Source organism: Amblyomma mixtum, chromosome 3 (genome assembly GCF_055824585.1).
Source record: "Amblyomma mixtum isolate Tamu chromosome 3, ASM5582458v1, whole genome shotgun sequence".
NCBI classification, from domain to species: Eukaryota; Metazoa; Arthropoda; class Arachnida; order Ixodida; family Ixodidae; genus Amblyomma; species Amblyomma mixtum.
Genome location: NC_143014.1, coordinates 2,865,947 through 2,886,212, shown reverse-complemented (window position 1 = coordinate 2,886,212; position 20,266 = coordinate 2,865,947). Strand labels below are relative to the sequence as shown.

The window sequence follows — 20,266 nt, the reverse complement described above, 5'->3', positions numbered from 1 at the left end:
CATGGAAAGTTTCATCCCTATTGTTCGAAAAGTTGTCAATAACGAGAATCCCTGGACCACACGTGAAATAATTCATATTAAACAAAAGATCAAAAGACTCAAACAGAGTAACAAATTTCGTGCTATCCTTGACTACCGCTCTCGCTTAAATTCATCAAATAGGCAACCTAAAAATTCAACTCCAAGTATAAAATAATATATGCGCAACATTGTACGGCCGAAAACTTTATTAAAACTGCAATGAGCAAACTTGGGCGTTACTTTATCGCAAAGCAAAAGGCAAGCCTTCCGATGTCATCTCTGGACGGCATACTTAAAGCAGATTCTTTCAACAAATACTTGCAGCCACTCTTCACTGATGATAAAGACCACGTTAGCCAGATTGCCCCACAGCAACATGATCAAGAGAAACTCGCTGGTTGGCCCACAATTTCGGAGGCCGGCGAAATTGTAGGCGTACTCCTTGCTCTTATAGCTATATGAAAAGAAAACTAGCCGCCCGGATGATATTCCTAATGGTTTTCTGAAACGTTATGCTGCGCCTCGTGGTAAATATCTTTGTCTCCTTTTCCATATATCAACTCGCGAATGTCGCATTCTGTCTGAGTGTAAAATTGCCAAAAGTAATTCCTGTGCACAAATCAGGTGAGAAATAATCACCGAATAATTATCGACCAATCTCTCTTCAGTGGTGTCGCGATTGGAGCATCTTCATTAACAAAGAAAAGACTGTTTCTATGTCCGTCACAAAGAAAAAAAATTCCGCTTGAGTTCACGTATGGTTCTGACAGCACTGCGCTGCGAACTGTTACGGAGTACCGGTATTTGGGTATCTAACCCGAGCTACACTGGATAGCGCACGTGCAAACAAAGCAGTGCTGCCTTGAATAACTCGCCTCCCGCAGTTGAGCATCTGGCATCATCTTGAAGGCCAGACCAACAGAAGAGGGGGCGTCTTCTCTTTCGCTGGTCCTTTGTCTGTCTATCACGGGTCTTCCTGATGAACTACTTCCAACTCGCCCAATATAGCGTGCTGTTAAATTCGATCATTAGAATATGGTAAAATTGCGTGGTTCCCATGCGCAAATCCCAACGTAGCCGCACACGAAAATGCGCAGCGAAAAGCCGCGCGATTTATCTATAACCGGTACAGGCACACAGATTCACCTACTGAAATTTTGCACCACGCAGGGCTTCACCCTTTATCTATCCGATCGAAACTGTACCGCTTGAAATTCCTATACTTATTCCTGCACATTCACTTAAGATCAACTCCGAAGACTTTGTCAATATAAGCCATTCTAGAATCCCCGCCACAAACACCCTCTCACACTTCAGGAATTTTTTTCTCCCAGCAATAACACTTTTCACTTTTCCTTTTTTTCCGGAAGCAGTGCGTGAATGGAATCCACTTGACGCTTCAGTTGTTATGCAGCCGACGGTCCTGAATTTTGGAGCTTGCCGAGCTGAGTACACGGCCTTAAAGGTGACGAAATTGCGTTAAAACTCTGATGATAAATACTTGGTATTGTATAAACTGGATACCTCTCGAATTCCTTGTTCTTGTCTTTGCTTCAGCTAGACCCATTACTTTCGTGGTATAACTGCTTACCAATCTAAAAATGATTACGTGCAATTTGTTTTTTTTTAAGTGCACCACCCCTGTAAAAGCCCCGGTTGGGGTTGACCCTATATCGAAATAAAATAAAAATGAAATTACAGCAGTGATCCTACCCAAGACAGGCTGCAAAAAAAAGCAGCCCCTTTCGTTTCTACGGTGTCCCCTTTCTTCTCAACGCTATAGCGCTAAGGAGGAGCCGGGGTCCGAAAGTTCCACGAAAAAATCCCCGGAGAAGCCACCTAGGTAAAGTGATCTTGCCCACCGTGACAGATAAATTAATGATTAGTCCCGAGAGAAAGAGCAAGCTGGGTCTCAGAAGCCGGTAGCATTGGAGGGCAGAGGCGCATCGAGAGCCGCATGAGGACTCCCAGCGAAGTATTATGCAGAGAATGGCCAATTCTACAGATATCGGCCATACCCGGAGCTTACGTGTCCTCCAGTTTTTTAGAGGGCCTTTAAGGTAACTTATATTAGACTCAGTTTACCCCTAGCTGCGGCTATATTCAGGGCGCTACAGCAGGTAAGAGGCAGGTAGTTCGCTAAATTACAAAGCTTTCCCAATCTTCACTTTTAAGTATTTACAGAATTGGAGCTCGTCCTCCAAGCAGTCTAGCCAAGGAACACAGATTTCATCGGCAAATCTGCAGCACACCCTGGTAGGCGATTTCAGACCGTCACACATCAGCAGCGTCTGACGTCCTTCGTTCCACCCTGCTGACGTCGCCTGAGGCTGCCAGAGTCGCTCCGTCGAAACCGTCCTCCGAATTTCGCGTCCTGCGGTTGACACAGCGGTAACCTTCCTTACACTGTCAATGGGCCTTTCTTTCTGCCGCCTCCACAAACGACAACGCGGGAGGCCAGATTGCAGCCGCAATGGGCTGGGCAAACTGCGCGAAACTGGCCTCAGGTGACGTCAGCAGAGTGGAGCGATCGACCTCAGGCGCCGCCACTGTGCTACGATGTGACGTCGCCTACCAAGGCGACTTTTTTTTCTCTTGGCTAGGCTGCTTTGAGGACGAGCTCCAATTCTGAAATATGCAAAATTAAGATAGGGGAAGGTGAGTGACGTGTTTTGCTACCTAGCGAACTAACTAAAGCAATCTGCCTCATACCCGGTGCCCGCCATAACCCCCCCTATAGCCGCAAGTAGGGTTAAAATAAACAGAAAGTATGCTCACTTTTATTTAAAATTCTATACTCCCTGAAAAAAGAAACACTTTTATCACTGCTGTGACAAGGATTTTATCCATTATGGGCTCATTTGCAGGCGGTATATTAAGAGCTAAAGTGTTCGCAAGAGCAGTCAGGAAACAGCTACCTGCGGGTCGCGGCAGTGGTCGTCGGCCAGCCGGTGCAGCTCGTGCAGCCGGTTGGTGACGTCGTGCTCGAGGGCCAGCGCTCTCTGCAGCACGTCCAGCACGCCCATCCACGTCGCGGCGGTCGGCATCTGCAGCGGGGCAAGCGAGTGAGCGCCGCGAAGCCGAGGGCCGAGGTGTACTACTCACTTGCACGTTCACGGTGGAGACGGTTCCCCCGCGCAGGTTGACGTAGTCGATGAGCTTGTGCGCGTGCTCGCGCTCCTCGTCGGACTGGTGGCGGAAGAAGTGGGCGAAACCGGCGCGGGCCACCTTGTTGTTGGCCAGGTAGGCGGCCATCTGCGTGTACACCAGGCTGGCGTGCAGCTCGAGGTTGACCTGCTCCTGCAGGCCCAGTCGGCAGCGGTCGTGCAGGAAGTACTTGTTCTGGCTGGCCTGCTCGTCCAGGTTGTTGCTGCTGCTGCCGCCTGCGAAAGGCACGCTGCTGCAGGCTCAGCGGCAGGCCCAGGCCGGCGGCCCACCCATACCTGCGAAGGCGGCCAGAGCAGACGCGACCACGAGCAACCGCAGCATGCTGAGCCCAGAGGAGCACTGACTCCAAGGTGACCGCTCTCGAGGGCCTGCTATCGGCGTATCTACAAGGGGCTCGAGATTGGGAAGAAGAAGCGATCGCCTTGGCTCCGCGCGGGCTCCGTGAAGCAACTCCGAGAGGTACCAAGTACAGTAAACTAAATTAAGGCGCTATATGTGCAACCGCGAAGAAATAAAACGCTATGAATTCGGACGCAAAGAGGTGGAGAAAAATAAAAGCAATACGTTGACAGCGAAAAACCTCAAGCCGCGACAAATTGAACAAGTTGGTGTCTGTTTTGCGCAGAGGCTAGCTGTGTCTCAAAGGAAAGACGAACTGTCATTTGGGCACGCTGTATTTCGGCACACGCCTTGGAAGGCACCCATCCATTCCTGCGGTCACTAGCAGGGTGACGATTTTCAAAACGGAATAAATCAAGGGCGGATGTGCAGGCGGCATGGTCTGTGCGCTTCTTAAAAATCGCACGACCAGCAGGGAGAGCGCCAGTTGGGCTTGGGATGCGAAATGACTGAGTGATAAGCACGCCTCTTACAGATTCGGTTTTGCAGCAGCAAAAGCTGGGCGAGAGGCTAATCAGTGGTATCTTTTCTCGGCCCATCTAGACCGTCCAGCTAAGGAACAGGCGCTAAACCAAAGAACACAGGCAATATAATATGGCGACTTCTTTAAAGCCTTGGATGCTGCCTTCAGTGTGTTGGGCTCGGCGGACACAAGATAACGGGACAGCTGTCACGGTTATGCGAGTAATTAGCTCAACTATTCATTTTATTCAGCATGCTTCCATCTCCATCTTCAAGACTGTTCGAGACTAATCTAATTTACAAAAGTTGCCAAAGTTGTGGGAATCCTGGCTTTCCGCCGTTGCCTTTGCGCGGCTGTGCCGGCTTCCCGCGTTGTAATAATAATAATGCCTTTATTTTTCATCACAAGGATGAGGGAGGCAGAGAGAAAAAGCTAGGGGTGTAGCTTGACGAGCTCTCGCCTCCCCAAAAATAGATATAACTTGTACAGGGAAAATATGCAGACAACATAACAGCATACCGGCAAAACTTAAAAAAAGAAAGAAAAAAAAAGAAAAAAAGAAAAACGTGGCAGTAATACTAACGAAATAAAGGAAGCATGAACAGAACCTATTTTCTGACACAACTGTAACACTTTGTAACGCGTAAAAATCAAACGTAAAGGCAAAATTACACAAAAATTACAAATTGCAAAATTGTAATAACATAAATTTAAACACAATTACAGGAATTACAATTTAGAAGTTACAAAATAACAACCACAAAAATTATACAAAATTAAAGAAATTACAATTCAAAGTTACACCCGGTTACATATACTTGAAACAAAGTTTTGCAACTCTTTTTTTTTCGAGTGCTCAACAGTCATGTTGTGACTATGGCAGAGGTTGAGATAGTGCGGTAGACTATACCTAAGCATCTGTTTGCCATACCCTGTTCTGTATGCATAAATGTGCCATATTTCGTTGTTTCTTGTTTTGTACGATGCGTGTTTTTTGCATAATGAAGCCAGTGTGGCAATGAAAGGAGTATTGTTTTTATTTTCGGTTTTGTATTTAAAGAGTAAGTAGTATGCATATAAATCATTAATTGGCATTATGTCCCCTTTCTCGAAAAGTGGTTTGGATGGGTGGTCATATGCTACATTATATACTATTCTAAGAATTCTTTTTTGTTGGGTAAGTAATTTTCGGAGGTTTGTGAAAGATGTATTTCCCCATACCAAGTGACAGTAATTAAGATGCGAGCAGAACAATGACTTATACAAAAGCATTTTCACATTTACAGGGAGAATGTTTTTGTGAGCGTAAATTGTTCCTATGACACGGGATAGTTTAGATGCTATGTAATTTATGTGCTCGTCCCAAGTCATTTTCTCATTGAAAAATACACCTAGTATTTTGAAAGAGCTAACAACATCTATTTTAAAATTATCAAGAAATATACCATCATTATTTTGGATGTTCTTGTTCTTGGGGCGGAAAATAATAGCTTTAGTTTTTGAGGTATTAATCTTGAGGGCATTAAATCTTGTCCACTTTTCAAGTTGAGTAAGCGTTGTGTTTGCTTTTGCAATCATAGATGAGGCGCATGACCCGGAAAAAAGCAAGGTGGTGTCGTCTGCATATATTACAATTTTTTTCTCCTCTTTCTCCTCTTTCCCTTGCTCCCGCCTCAGGCGGTGGAGAGGCGGCTGGGTGACTAATCACTGTCATTTGGCCACAGCTCCGCCCCGGCTCCCCAACGGCCTTTGCCATTGGTGCCTTTTGGCGGGAATTCTGGACCCGCTTGGGGCGGCCGCGCACCGCGCGACCGTCCGAGCGGGGCACAGGGAGAGAGATGCTTCCGAGACAGCGTAAGGTGCGTACGCTACTGTTTTGTCCGTGCCGGCCTTTGCCGTTCGGACCAGTGCATACTCGAGCTCGCCCGCACGCGTCCTCTGACCTGCAGCGGCTCGAGCCTGTCCAGCGGGGTCCAGCGACCTCCGATAGGCGTCCCTTGCGTTGATTGCCCACTCTCTCTCGCAACCGGCCCAACGGTCGACACGAGAGAGACATCACCGCACTGCCGCGGGGACATTCTCCTGCAGCGGCGTGCTAGCGGCGCGCATTACTCGAGTCGCTTCGTGCGCGCAGCGGAGCCTTGCTCCTCGCGCGCCCCCGGGACGGAGTGACTATTGAGTGTGTGTGTATCAGCTGGAGGACGTCGTGAATAAACGTCTCCTTGGTGAACTTTGAGGCCTATTTCTTTGCGGCGAATCGCTCTCCTCCCAGCGGAGGTTGAGTGCACCGCATCGGTGTCCCAGTGTGTGTGTGGTGACGGCTGATCGGGGCCCTTGGCTCGCGCGAAGCTCGAACCCGCGGTGGGTGGTGGCCTGTGTCCACGTAGAAACCCACAAAGTGCAATAGCTACGTCTGTAGATATTCATCAGCGTGCTCCTATGAGATGCCTTTATCAATGAAGCACAGGCGTTCCCAGGAATGGTCGGCGTGCATTACCAAATCAGCTTATTCAAACCCCGTGAGGTGCGCGGACAAAAAGCCCTTTCGACGGAGTGTGTGTCCTAATGCGGAGGATGACGCAAAACAGATTTTCAAGACACGGTTCTCGGAAATAGAAATGGTTTACGTGGCTTAAAGTCCCGAAGCGACTAAGGCTAGGAGGGATATCGCAGTGAAGGGCTCCAGTAATTTCGAACACCTGGTGTTCTTTAATGCGCACTGATATGGCACAGTACACGGGCATCAAGCATTTCGCCTCCATCCAAATTCGACCGTCGCGGTCCGGATCGAACACGGTCTTTCGGGCCAGCAGCCGGGCACCACAACCACTCAGGCGTACACAAAGGCAAAAGCGTAATTCAGATAACAGACACATGTAGTTCAGGTTGGGCAACATGAAAGATGTGTACAATTATGCACCAGAAAAAGTTAGGATGATGAAAGAAAAACACCACTGGAATTGTATGCACTGCACGAAACGAACAGTATGTGCGAGCGGCCGCAAGAAATGCTGGTGGCGCATACTTTCTACCATGTGTCGACTCCTGCTAGAAGGGGTGGTCACCTGTCCCCGGAACGCTGTTCGCATCCATAAAAAAATAATTTTGGTCAGATACATAGGGAAATCGTCCCCGGTGAAGCAGATTTGTCACAGGTAAGTTGTAATAATACGTAGATTTCTTCGAATCCCGGACCAGGGCGATTTTTTTAATTCCTAAGTTTCTGTGGAAGCTGACAGCTTTCCTTTGTATCCGTGCCAATGAGTATCCGTGCCAACTGCCTTATCAGAACTGTTTTTGATAAAGAGTGGACACTTGGCAAAGACTGACCGCGGGAATCACGCCAGGGCCTTATAGTTCGCACTCGATCCGCAAAATGGCGCTACCAGCACGCTCTCGCATGGCACCCAAGCAGACGTGCAGGCCAGCAGTCCGCCGACAGGTGCAGAAAGGCTAGCTCACAGCCAGAAGCGACAGACAGTGCAAGGTGGATGTAGAATGGTGGCGAAGGCTGGGCCTATGCTGGGCCCAAAAACGGTTCAGGGCGACTGCAGCACAGCCACTTTGGGCGGCCGAAACACTTATATATTGAAATTGAAAAGCACAAATAAAAATGCTATAAAACAACAAAAAGAAATGAATATTTTAATGCCACGTTTTATAAAATAGGTAAACTATTTCAGTAAAACATTACGCCAAATTTTGTAATTTTTGCAATGCTCTTGTTGCGCCCTCTGCTGATGAGTGTGCGGTGAATTTGCAGCGCGACTTTGCAGGCCTCGTTTCGGTACCCGGCCACAGTGGCTGCGGGAGCTTACGAAGCGATATCTTATCTCCAGCTGCCTGCTATGGCGCGCCTTGGAAAGCGTGCAAATTAAGCTCGCCGGTCTCGAAATGGCCCCTTGAAGAAGTTTTTGTTATCCTTGCCCGTCGCCTCTCTGTCACCGTTTGGCAAGATCTGCACCCCGCTGCACCGCTGCAGCGTTTCCTTCGGTGTACGGCCAGTGCGAAACCTTTTCCCGAGGCTTCGCGCTCATCGTTTCAAGCGCATAGCTCTGCATTCCAAGATGAGGTTGCGGCTTGTGAAGAAACCTTGCTCCGTGGCACATTCTGACAGCGTGGGTTGTACCGTGGGTGCCTTACCAAGACTACACCGCTTCCCTCTGGACTTTCGCAGGTGAGCTCTTGCCGTTGTCGCCTGCTCTAGATATGCTTTTGTCGGGCTTTCCGCGCCTATCGTAGCTGTAACCGTTTCATAGGCACTTGGCTTCATGTTATCGGGATATTTTGATAAGTTGCAGGGCACGCACTTGCAGTCATAAGATGTGCAAAAGACACAAATCATTTGTCTTATTTATAGCTAGTTTCGCGCAGCCGACTGTCACCAACGTGAAATTCATACCGGGCTCTCATGAGCAACCACGTGCCCTCTACTTGCCGCATGGTCAATTTAAAACCAACTGCGCTGCCTAACAGCTCTGAGCATGACATTAATGGGTTTTGCAGCACTGTGAAGCCAATTTGAGGATCCCCTCGCAACTGACAGTATCAAAACTCAACCATGTGTATGTGCGCCGCATTGAGTGTGCCTTAATGAATTCGCCCAGCAGTAGTTATTGCCGTTCTACGTATACATGACCGTCAATGTAGTTTTAAGCTCATTTTGCTGCATCGCTCTCGTCACTCTTTGAGTATAGAAAAGCAGCTAGCCGCGTGGTATCAGGCCAGCGTAACCGCACTCTGAGGCGCGGAGGCTTGGCGCGAGCATTTTCTGCCATAGTTATACCGTACTGCATTTAGGTGAAAGGAATCTTGGCGTATTGACGTTTGCAGTATACGAGGTCTGTTAGAAAAGTATCCGACCTTTGGCCGTAGAAAAAAAACTTGCATAATTGGAGCGTTTCAAACCTAGTCACCTTCAAAGTACTCTACTTGGGACTCCACACACTTCTCCCAGCGGTGCTGCCATTGTGGGAAGTACTCCGAAAAGGCCCCTTTCGGAATGGAGTTTAGCTCAGCTGTCGTTGCAGCCATAATGTTCTTCCTTGTCTGAAATCGCGCTCCTTTCAATGGCCTTTTGATTTTGGGAACCAGCCAGAAATCGCAGGGGCCATATCAGGACAGTAAGGAGTCTGTTGAACTACAGGAGTCTGGTTTTTCGCCAAAAAATCTGAATCAAGTGAGAGGAATGTGCACGAGCATTGTCGCGATGGGTGCGCCAATTTCCTGTTGACCTCAGCTCCGGGTTCTTGCGCCGCACAGCATCACGTAGGCAACAGAGGACATCCCTGTAGTACTCTTTGGTCATTGTTTGACCCTGTGGAGTGCGTACTCGTGGTCTGCCACACAGAGGGTGTCAAAGAAAGCAGTCAGCATCACTTTCACATTGCTGCGCACTTGGCGGGCCTTCTAAAGTCTTGGTGACGTGGAATTCTTCCCCTGTGACGACTGGGATCTGGTTTCCGGGTCGTACCTGTACACCCAAGACTCGTCACCAGTGATTATGATGTTGATGAAGTCGGGGTCACTGTTTGCAGAATCCAGCATGTCCTGTGAGACTTCAACACGAAGCTGCTTTTGCTCCACCGTGAGCAGCTTCGGCACGAATTTCGCCGCAACTCTCTTCATGGCCAAATCTTCAGTGATAATGGAATGTGCGGAGAAATTGCTCATGTCCACCTCTTCCTCAATTTCTCGGATAGTCACGCGACGATCCCGCATCACCATAGCGTTATGTTCGGCAATGACCTGGTCATTTCGGCGTGTTGATGGCCGATTGGAGCGTGGCTCGTTCTCCACCGATGTGCGGCCATCTTTAAATCAATTGTACCACTGCTTAATCTGTGTTCTGCTCATAGCATCGTCACCGAAAGCCGTCTTAATATTTCGAATGGTTTCCACTTGGCTGTCGCCCAGTTTATGGCAAAATTTGATGCAGTAGCGCTGCTCCTTTCACTGCGCCATTTTCCTTGAAATAAAAAACCGACGAGAGCACTACGCACTGCCTCACTCAAATGCTGCGTCCCAGCGACTGACGCTATCGGCAGGCGGGAAAAAATTCGTGCATGCGCATGAAGGTTCAAGGCAGCCTGATGCAAGCGTGCTTGTTTCATATCCATCAGGTGTTCGCAAAAAGAAATAAAGTCGGATACTTTTCTAACAGACCTCGTATGGTGCTCATTTGGGTTCAGTTGTATAACGTGGAAGCTGCATCATGTCCAGGTGCAAAACGTGGGTGCAGTTCTGCCGCAACCGCCGGGAGAAGACGCCGTGCCAGCTGCGAGACCTGAGGGTTTCTTCCAAGCACATCGAACTGTTTGTGTGCCTGCGGCCAGGAAGGCTGCGTCTCGATGCTGTGCCTACTCGAGGAAGGAGTGGCTGTATTGAATGTCCTTGCACTTCACTTTAAACTGCCCTTCATGTATATTTTAGTTTTATTAGAATTGCTTCAAATTACCTCGGCTAGCGACAAGAAGGAGCTCTCGAGGCTGTGCGCAGGCCCTATGTATACGGTGCAATGCTCTAGCGTTGAGCAGATTTGTTGCTGCTAAAACTTGTTTTAATATTGTCATGCAGGTGTAAACATAGCTGCTACATTTTTTCAGTTGAAGAAATGAAATGTGAAGGGTAGTGCCAGTGTGCTGCATGGTCTATGTGTTGATGCGCCTACTTATGTCGTGTCATCTTTGCCTCAATGGAAGCTGTCGTAGCATTGTTTTCTATAGTTTTCAATTTCCTACCTGGCAACGTTCGTGGAACTTCAGCGCTTTTTCCTGTCTGCACTGTGACCATTGAGATGAATAGCCAGCTTGAAAAAACTAATGCTTGAGCGGCCGGTGACGTGCATTTTTTTGTTGGTGTGCTTTATCACTGTATTTGTTTGGTTGCTGTAATAAACCATGAATATGAAAAGCATATTTGCCGTACACTGTATTGCAAACTGTGCACTTGAGCCTGTGCTTTGTGCATCATACCTTGCTGTACTCAAAAGTACTAGCACCAGTATTTTCACCAAGGTTTCCACTATGAACCATGCATGCTTAGCTAACGTCTGGAAGTGTTGCTGCCTTTCTATGCTGCCTTCTTTGCCAGTCACATTCATTGGGTTCCCAATTGCACATTAACAAGGCCATAACTAGCAGGAACTCGAGCACATTTGACTGGTAAAGGTTGGTGCGCGCTGAAAGGCAACCTTCAGGAGATGCCGGTTCGAAAATGCGGGTTCTATAAAAAGACTACTTTATAATTCGCGCCAAAAGCATACGTATGAGTGACGTCATTCAACGTCACTCATACGTAGGTTGCCCCCCAAAATGGGGGCGCTGAGGTGCCCCATGAGCCGCCATTTTTTGGACCAATGGGCGTCTATGGAGCCTTCGCTACCATGGTATATCTACCTTGGACAGTGTTGAGCGATTGAGCAGCGCGTCGCAACGAAAAAAAAAATTGGCAGTGGCTTAGCTCTGCTATCCCAGGATATATGTAGCGCAAGCGGCTAACTGCCAAGCGACAACCTCGGGGCCTGAGGAATTGAGGTTTTCCAGTCTTCTCCGCCGACTGGCAGCGGCTCGACTCTCTTCAACCTCCATGTAGAGCGCACTGAATGTTGTTGTTTTTGTTGTTGTGACTGAGAGAAGGATGAAAAGGAAATTGCACGGGCCTGCTACTGGCTCGAGCCAAGCCACCACCGCTGCCTCGTGCAGATAGAGGAGAGTCAAAAGATCAGAGGAAAGACAAAAGGAAAGAAAAGACGCGCGTCGCAGCAACAACTGCGTCCGCCGGAACGGACGCGGCTCAAAAAACAGATAAGCGGCCGAAGCCGCGCTCGCCGAAGCGAGAACAGATACCCACACACGCACTGAATGTTGTTGTTGTTGTGACTGAGAGAAGGATGAAAAGGAAATTGCACGGGCCTGCTACTGGCTCGAGCCAAGCCACCACCGCTGCCACGTGCAGATAGAGGAGAGTTAAAAGAGCAGAGGAAAGAGAAAAAGGAAAGAAAAGACGCGCGTCGCAGCAACAACTGCGTCCGCCGGAGCGGACGCTGCTCAAAAAGCAGATAAGCGGCCGAAGCCGCGCTCCGCACTGAATCAACCGCATGTCCCGGGCATTATATACTCACGGTGCGCCCTCCTCGCGCATGTGCAGTAGCGCGCGGCAGTCGTAAACACAGCGGCAGGCGCACGCGGCTCCGGCGCGTCTGCCTAGACTGTGACGTCACGCCTCTGGAATGCGCCGACCGGCGGAGCGTCGGAGAGAAGCGCGCGCGCCGCGGCAGCGGCGAGGGCGACGCAGATGCGCCTCTCGTGACGTCACGCGGCTGCCGCGCATGCGCAGTATGGTCGACGCAGAGGGCACGCGAAGCTCCTTCCAAGCCGCGTAGTGTAGCTTACGCTGCAAAATTTTTCGTCTTATTGGAACCTCGTCCAAACAGGTTTTTGCGCCGTGGCGGCAGGAATCGCTAGCATTTCGCTTGCATGTAAAGTAGGATGGAGTCAAGGCCGTCTGCATTTGTGAGCCTTTCGTCGACGCCGCCACCGCTGCGGCTCTGTCGCGTCTTTCGTGGTGAAAAATACTATAATCCGATACAACTTAAGAACACAGCGGCTTTTCCCCGTCAAAGGACCACCTTCCAGCCAATGGCGTCGGCCGATTCTCGTGGCCCTACCAGTGTTTGGTTTGGTTTGGTTTATGGGGTTTAACCTCCCAAAGCGACTGAGGCTATGAGAGACGCCGTAGTGAAGGGCTCCGGAAATTTCGACCACCTGGGGTTCTTTAACGTGCACTGACATCGCACAGTACACGGGCCTCTAGAATTTCTCCTCCAAAGAAATTCTAGCCGCCGCGGCCGGGATCGAACCCGCGTCTTTTGGGTCAGCAGCCGAGCACCATAACCGCTGAGCCACCGCGGCGGCTCCTACCAGTGTGTTGGGTTATGTTGGTTTAATGGCACTTAGGCAGCTAAGTCCATCATGCGCCATGCGCAAGGCATAGAGAAAGTTTTCTGCGGAATTTCATTCAGATGTGCAGTAGTAGTAGTATAAAACTTTATTCCGCAAAATGGGACGGGGTTTAAGGGTTGGGGTCTTGAGCAGCAGGTGGTGTTCCTATCCCATTGGTTCTTGCTGCCTCCTCGGCCCGCTCAACCAGCGCAAGCTGATCTTGCGGGTCGGAGCTGGACAGAAGCTCCTCCCACTGCTCGACTGACGGGTTTGTAATTTTGGGCTCTACTACTACTACTTCATTCAAATGTGTAAGGTTATCGGTAGTGTAGAGGACCTAAAAAGTTTGCACTAATTAGTAATAACAGAGGAAAAGAAATTTAGAAATGGTTAATGATCAAAGCTTTAAAGAAGGTCAGGTAGCCTCAGCGGCTATCCTTGCCTGGGCAAGGATCTCGAGGCTTCCAACCAAATAAAAACCTTAGCCTTTTTCTCAGAAATCAGAAAGTGGTTGCGGTGCATCAGGCGAAACACTGTGTCATAATTTACATTTTTTGAAGAAAACCTGCTTCTGTTACAAATCTAAAACCACATGACATGTCCACAATTTCATTATCACCTAAAAGCAGCGCTGGATGAAAAGGGATGCATTGATTATAAAACGGAGGAAAGCACTTTTTTCCTGAGCCTTTCCAGTTTCGAGCATGAAAATAAAATGTGAGTTACTATAGGTTCATTTCCACATGTGAAAACTGGTTTGTCTTGTTTCGTCAACAGAAAGTTGTGTGTAAGATGTGTGCAGCCGGGCTTATTCGGAGACTGGAGATAATGACTTCCTTCAAACGTTCCTGGTGGTCACATGACCTCCATTCAACTAAAACTGGCCTCATCAAGTGTAGTTTGTTCTTTATTTCGTTGTTACAAGTGGAATGCCATTTTTTCTTCTTTAAGAAGCACTAATTTCATGCACTCTTCGTAGGGCATATTTACATTTTTAAGTTGCTTGCCACGAGTTTGAGCTGCGCACAAATCTACTCTTTCGTTGCCTTTTATGCGGACTGGACTTGGTATCCAGCAGAGTGTTATGTTTTGTCCTTGAGCTGTGGCTGTTATTTTTTATTTATTTATTTACAGAAGACTGCTGGCTTTATTGCAAAGCCTTAAGCAGGAGTGGGTGTAAAATACACTTTGACAAAAAGAAAACCTCCTTGAGGTACACGCAACTCAGCACACAATACCGAAAAAATGAACGACGAAAAGAAACAACATTATACATTATTAGACGACATCTCGCGTCAAAATGAGCACTATGTTGTGTATGACGTTGCCAAGCAGCGGAGTGATTGCCTTTCCAGAGTGAAGGGCTGTAAGCACACTTGGCGAGGCTGTGCAACTAATACTGTTTGCGCTGTTCTCACCTACTATTTCTTCTATGGCTACACAGATGACGTAACATGGCGATGTGATTTTACTGTTTATAGATGAAACATAACTCTGCCATGAGGCTTCCTCGGCGCTGTAACAGATGTACCGAGCTTCTCCTACGATGTACGACGAGGTTTCCTGTGTCGGGTACTTGCGAATTTACCCAAAGCTTTATTTTGTTGTTGTTTTTTCTTGCTTCCTTGCGGTCTTGTGTCCACCACACTTTGTGGTTTGGAGGAACAGCTGAGTGTGCGCTGAGCTCACTGAGGAACAGCTGAGTGTGCGGCAGTTATGTTACAATTCGTGAACTTTTCATTTATCTGATCGATGCTAAGATTTTCTAAAACTATTTTTATGCGAAGCATATTACTAGAGCTACACTACAGCCCGTCGAGCGCGCCGGTGGAGCTACCATTGACCTTTAGCGTGACCACGTGACACCACGTGACAACATGACGTCACAGCAGAGGAGAGATGGGCTGCCGGCTCGCGCGGTCGGCCGCGGCGGTGGAGGCTCCACATCAGAGGCGCGGCGGCTGACCACGTGACAACATGACGTCACAGCAGAGGAGAGATGGGCTGCCGGCTCGCGCGGTCGGCCGCGGCGGTGGAGGCTCCACATCAGAGGCGCGGCGGCTGACCACGTGACAACATGACGTCACAGCAGAGGAGAGATTGGGCTGCCGGCTCGCGCGGTCGGCCGCGGCGGTGGAGGCTCCACATCAGAGGCGCTGCAGCTGACCACGTGACGCTACAGCAGCGGTATAAAGCTGAGCTTGCCTCGCTCTCCGGGCACTTACGAGGCGGCCAGGTGTTGGGATGCCGCCTAGAAGCAGGGCTGATTTGAACGAGAAGCGAAAGCTTCAGCGTGCCACAGAGACCGATGAAGAGCGGGATGAACGTCAACCAAGGAAAGCCATGTATTACCAAGCCTAGCCATCAATATGCTTCGCATCTGACTAGGCTTAACCTTAGCTAAGCCTCAGCCATTTTTTCTAATGTGGCTTTTGCTCTAAGAAGTTGCCAGTCTGAAAACTGAAGCTTCCAACATCGCGGTTTTGATGGGATGATTACCAGTACAGATGTTAAACTGATTAGTACAGGGAAGTGATCGCGGCCATATGGGCTGTCGATGTCATCCGATTAAAATTAGCAAAAACATTCGGTGAACTAAAAGACAAATCTCAACAGCACATTTTCCCTGAGGTTGGGGAGCAGTATGAGGCCTTTCTGCGTATTTAAAAGGCGTACGTTCTTTTGTGAGGATAAAATCTTCAATTATTTGGCCGCTAGAGCCACAGCGCTCACTTCCCCAAAAGGGGAGTGAGCGTCAAAATACCCAACTACCAGATATGGCTAGAAGTTCATTTATCAATTCTAGTAGATCATGAACTGTTAGTGCTTAATGTGGAGAAAGGTACGCAGAACAGATTGTAACTGTTTTGAAGGTGGAGGTGCTGACGGGAACCGCCTCAAGTTTTGTTTTGAACTCGATTTCTCGAGGAGCGACGCCGCTTTGAATGACAATTGCGATGCCTCTTTGTCTGCTCGCGATCGCGTCTAAAGTTTTATAATATTTCAGGATATTCACGTGTTGTGGATCACGATTGGTTTTCTGAAGAGATAAAGCTACAGGTCACATTCACCCTAAAATATGTGCAATGTCACTGTAAGGGGGTTTGCTTATGGTCTGGGCTCGTTTTCAGGGCTCTGTCTTTTTTGCGCTCAAGAGAGCTGTTCCGCCACTACAAATCGTGCGGGCTGGCGGTTACTTCCATCACCTCGCCAGAGGCGATGGAGTACTGTGGAGAACTCGCGGCTGTGTGGGTTTCAGACCTCTACCGATGAGGGGAAGTCCTGCGGGATGCCGATCCATGGACCAGCGCTCCTTCCATTGGAGGTGGCAAAGCAGGTTTCGCTGTCCTGCCTGGGGCTTGGATAGCCCTGCCAGACAGTCGGTGATAGTAGCCTGGACAGGTCCCAGAGTTCTGTATGGTGCACCGCCCTTGCGTAATACATCATCGAAATTTGTTCTGGCAGTGAAGGAGAATGAGCCTTATGAGACAAGAAGGTGAAGGGTAAACAGGTGGCGAGGAAGAGAAGGGAGGAGGTGGCGAGAAGGAGGAAGGGCGCGCCGCGGCGGCACCCAGGGGTGGCCCACGCGAAGCGCCGTGTTGACGAGCCTAGTGAAGCTTTTCGCTTCAAAAACGTCACCGCCCCCTCTCCCTGTGTGCGGCAGCCACTATGGAGAGAAACAGCACCCCCTCCCTTTTCCTGCGCACGGCTGCTGATAGCGGCTGCCACTCAGGAGTTAAACGTCACTCCCCTATGCCTGCGCACGGCTGCTGATAGCGGCTGCCACTCAGGAGTGAAACGTCACTCCCCTATGCCTGCGCACGGCTGCGCACAGAGGCTGCCACTGATGAGCGAAACAGCACCGCCCTGTTCTATCGTGGCCAAGAGAAGACACGACGCACGAACGAGGGCAGGAACGAATGTGTTTTATTCCACAACGCCTCTGCTTTTATAGCATGTGCCGAGACGGTTCTACGTCATAGGCACGTGTTTGAACTGATAACCGATATCACATTCTTCCCTTCTTAGTGAAACAAAATTCATTTGAATTACTACTATCTCTTCTTCCTGAAGTCTTCTGTAGTGTACCTCTCGGGAGGGTTTCGCGCACGTGCGCTTCGTCGCAATGCTACTGCTGATGACTGATTTCCTGTAGGGGTAGGCTCCTCATGTGCTGTGCTGTTAGATCTGGTCTCGCCGCGCTCTGGACGCCCTCCTCCTGCCACTGCTTGTGGGTCCTGTGGTGGTCTTGGTAGCAGGGCCCGAGGGGTCTGCTGGTCGGCGGACACCCTTGGCTCTGAAGAGGTCACCCGAGTTGGATCTTTCCTTGGAGAAGGTTGGCTCTGCACTTCGATTGCCCGATCCGGGGACCTGGAAAAGACCTCTTGAGAAGACAAATCTTGGGAAACCCATCGCGGCTCTGAACCTACTAGACCAATCGCCCCATCTTTCTCCTGACCGGTTAGTGCTGTCGTATGATTGGTGGCTTCAGTCCATACGCTGGTCTTTCTGGTCCGCAGGTGATCAACGTGAGTGAACTGTAGTCGGCCTTGAACCCTAATCATGTACGTGACTGGGCTGACAACTTGTTCAAGAGTACCTTCATGCCACGATACAGGCTCACCACGTGTAGTTTTCACGTAGACTGCATCGCTCACGGAGAAGGATTCAGCGCATCCTCTTTGGTGGTTACGTTGTTCCGTGTCTCGTCTCTGACGCTCCGCCATGTCCCCTACAAAACTTGGTTTGAGAAGAGACAAAGTAATTCGGGGCAGACGCTTGAGGAAAACTTCAGCAGGCGTCCGCATAGTCATCGAGTGTGGGGTGTTTCGATAACAAAAAAGAAATTTATTCAGGCGGTCTTGTACTGTACTCTTTACTCTTTCATTTTCATCGTGCAGAACCTGTTTTAGGAGCGTTTCCTTCGTCGTTCTTACGAGTCTCTCTGCGGCTCCATTTGAAGCTGCATGATACGGAGGTGCCCTCGTGTGTTTGATACCCCTGTGCCTCATGAACTCTTGAAATTCATCCGAAGTGAATTGCGGGCCGTTGTCGGTAACAACTTCTTAGGGGTAGCCGTAGGCCGCGAAGAGAGTGTCCAGTTTTTCCAATGTTCTAGCGGTAGTCGTCGATGTCATGCCGAACACTCAATCCATTTAGAATATACGTCGACCACTACTAGCAGATTGACGCCGTCTTTTATAGCGTAGTCAGCGTGAATCCTTTCCCAAACTTTTGTTGGATACCTCCATGGTTGCAGAGGCCCGGCCGCCTTTGCTGGCCGAGTGCTTTGACAAACTTGACAATTCCGAACGGTTTCTTCTATGTCTTTGTCGAGGAAAGGCCACCACACGTATGCCCGTGCCAACATCTTCATACGAGTCATCCCTAGATGTCCTTCGTGCAGCAAAGAGAGCACATGTCCCTGCAGGGTTTTCGGGAAAATCACTCGATTGCTCCAAGTTACGCACCCTTGTTCAGCAGACAGTTCATCTTTCTGTGTGAAAAACGGTTGCAGCTCTTCAGAGTAACGCTCTGGCCAATCAAAAGAACGTAGCTTAAAACGCGTGTTAGAAGGGGGTCTCGCTTCGTTTCCCGAACGACTTCTTTAGCTGTCATCGGGGTTGCGTCAAAAACAGCCAAACACTCCGGCTCATCGTTGCCTGAGGCTGTCGGCAGCGGTAGCCGTGACAGTGCATCAGCGACTTCCATTTTCTTGCCGTTCCTGAACTTGAGATCGTGCTGATATGCTGTTAGCGTCAGTGCCCATCTCTGCATCCGTGCAGCTGCTAAAGACGGCAGTGGTTTATCACGCCCAAGAAGTCCAATAAGCGGCTGATGGTCGGTGTATAAGTTGAACTTGCGCCCATACAGGTAACGATGAAACCGTCGCAAACCGAATATGAGCGCGAGCGCTTCTTTCTCCCCTTGAGCATAGTTCCGCTCGCTGCTTGTTAAAGTGCGAGACGCGAATGCGATAGGCCGTTCCGTTCTGTCTGGCATTTCATGGAAAATCACAGCTCCCAAGCCGTAAGCGGAAGAATCGCAACTAAGTCCGAGTGGCTCTTTGACGTCATAGAAGGCTAACACTTCACTGTTCAAAATCATTCTCTTAGTTGTTTCGAATGTCTTCTTGCACTGTTCCGTCCATTTCCACTTGTGGTCGTTTTGAAGAAGCTGATAAAGAGGAGCTACCACAGTCGCCAAATTCGGCAAAAACTTGCCATAGAAGTTTAGAAGACCCAAGTAGGCCCTGAGTCCTGTGATGTTGCTGGGCTCCGGGGTGTCTCGTACTGCTTTCATCTTTCAGCGGTGAGATAGATGCCCTCCTTCGAAACCTTGTGCCCTAGGTAGACAACTGAATCACGAAAAAACTTGCATTTTTCCACTTCGAGCGTTATGTTGTGGTCGCTAAGTCTTTTCAGAACTTTTGTGGCAGTTGTGTAGCAATCTTCTGTACTGTTGCCGGTGATGATCACGTTGTCTGTATAGCACCGGACGTTAGGAATTCCTTCTAGTACTTTATCCATCATGCCCTGAAATAAAGCTGGTGCGCTCCTAATTCCAAATGGGAGCCATTGGAATTCGTACAACCCCTGGTGTGCATTTATCGTGAGCAGTGGCTTGGAATCTTCACTGAGAGGCACTTGATTGCACGCTGAGGACAAGTCCAGCACACAAAACACCTTACCACCGGCTAGCATTGAGTACAAATCCTCAGGAAGCGGGAGCGGGTAACAATCAGTCTTGAGTGCTGGATTGATTGTTACTTTGTAGCCTCCGCAAATTCTGATTTCACCACCACGCTTCGGAACCAGTACAATGGGCGTCGCCGACTTGCTGCTGGCGACTTTTCTTAAAATGCCTTGACTTTCCAGCTTACCAAGTTCTTCGCTGACTGCCTCTTTTGTAGCGAACGGCACAGACCGAGCTTTGCAGAACACAGGCGTACAATTCTGGTCTATGGCTATTTTGGCTTCGAAACTGTGGACTATTCCTGGTGTTGTACGAAAAACTTCTGGAAATGTCTTTCGCAGAAAATCGACATCAGTGTTCTCTGTGACAGCACTGACGGTTTTCCAGTCAAGTTGCAACTTTTCAAGCCAATCACGGCCTAGAAGTGTAGGCATAACCTTGCCCTGGTCCTCTACTATATGCAGTGGAAGTTCAGCCTTGCAGCCGTTATGCTCAACGGTCATGGTCGCCTTTTCTCGCAGCTTTACAGGCTCACCTCTGTACGTTTTTAAAACTGCCTTGGTTGGCTTGCATTTAA

General features: G+C 49.2%; 1 protein-coding gene across 1 annotated transcript in view; it reads right to left on the bottom strand.

Annotated features, from left to right (window-relative positions):
- LOC149349116 (soma ferritin-like) overlaps positions 1-3,608 on the bottom strand; it is a 30,735-nt gene extending 27,127 nt beyond the window's left edge. Inside the window, exons 1-3 of the mRNA XM_089578070.1 lie at positions 3,465-3,608; positions 3,127-3,404; positions 2,940-3,068 (exon numbers count right to left, since the gene is read on the bottom strand). Of these exons, the coding sequence (XP_089434196.1) occupies positions 2,940-3,068; positions 3,127-3,404; positions 3,465-3,510 (453 nt within the window). The 5' untranslated portion in view covers positions 3,511-3,608. The remainder of the gene's footprint in view (positions 1-2,939; positions 3,069-3,126; positions 3,405-3,464) is intronic.
- Positions 3,609-20,266: the final 16,658 nt, after the last annotated feature.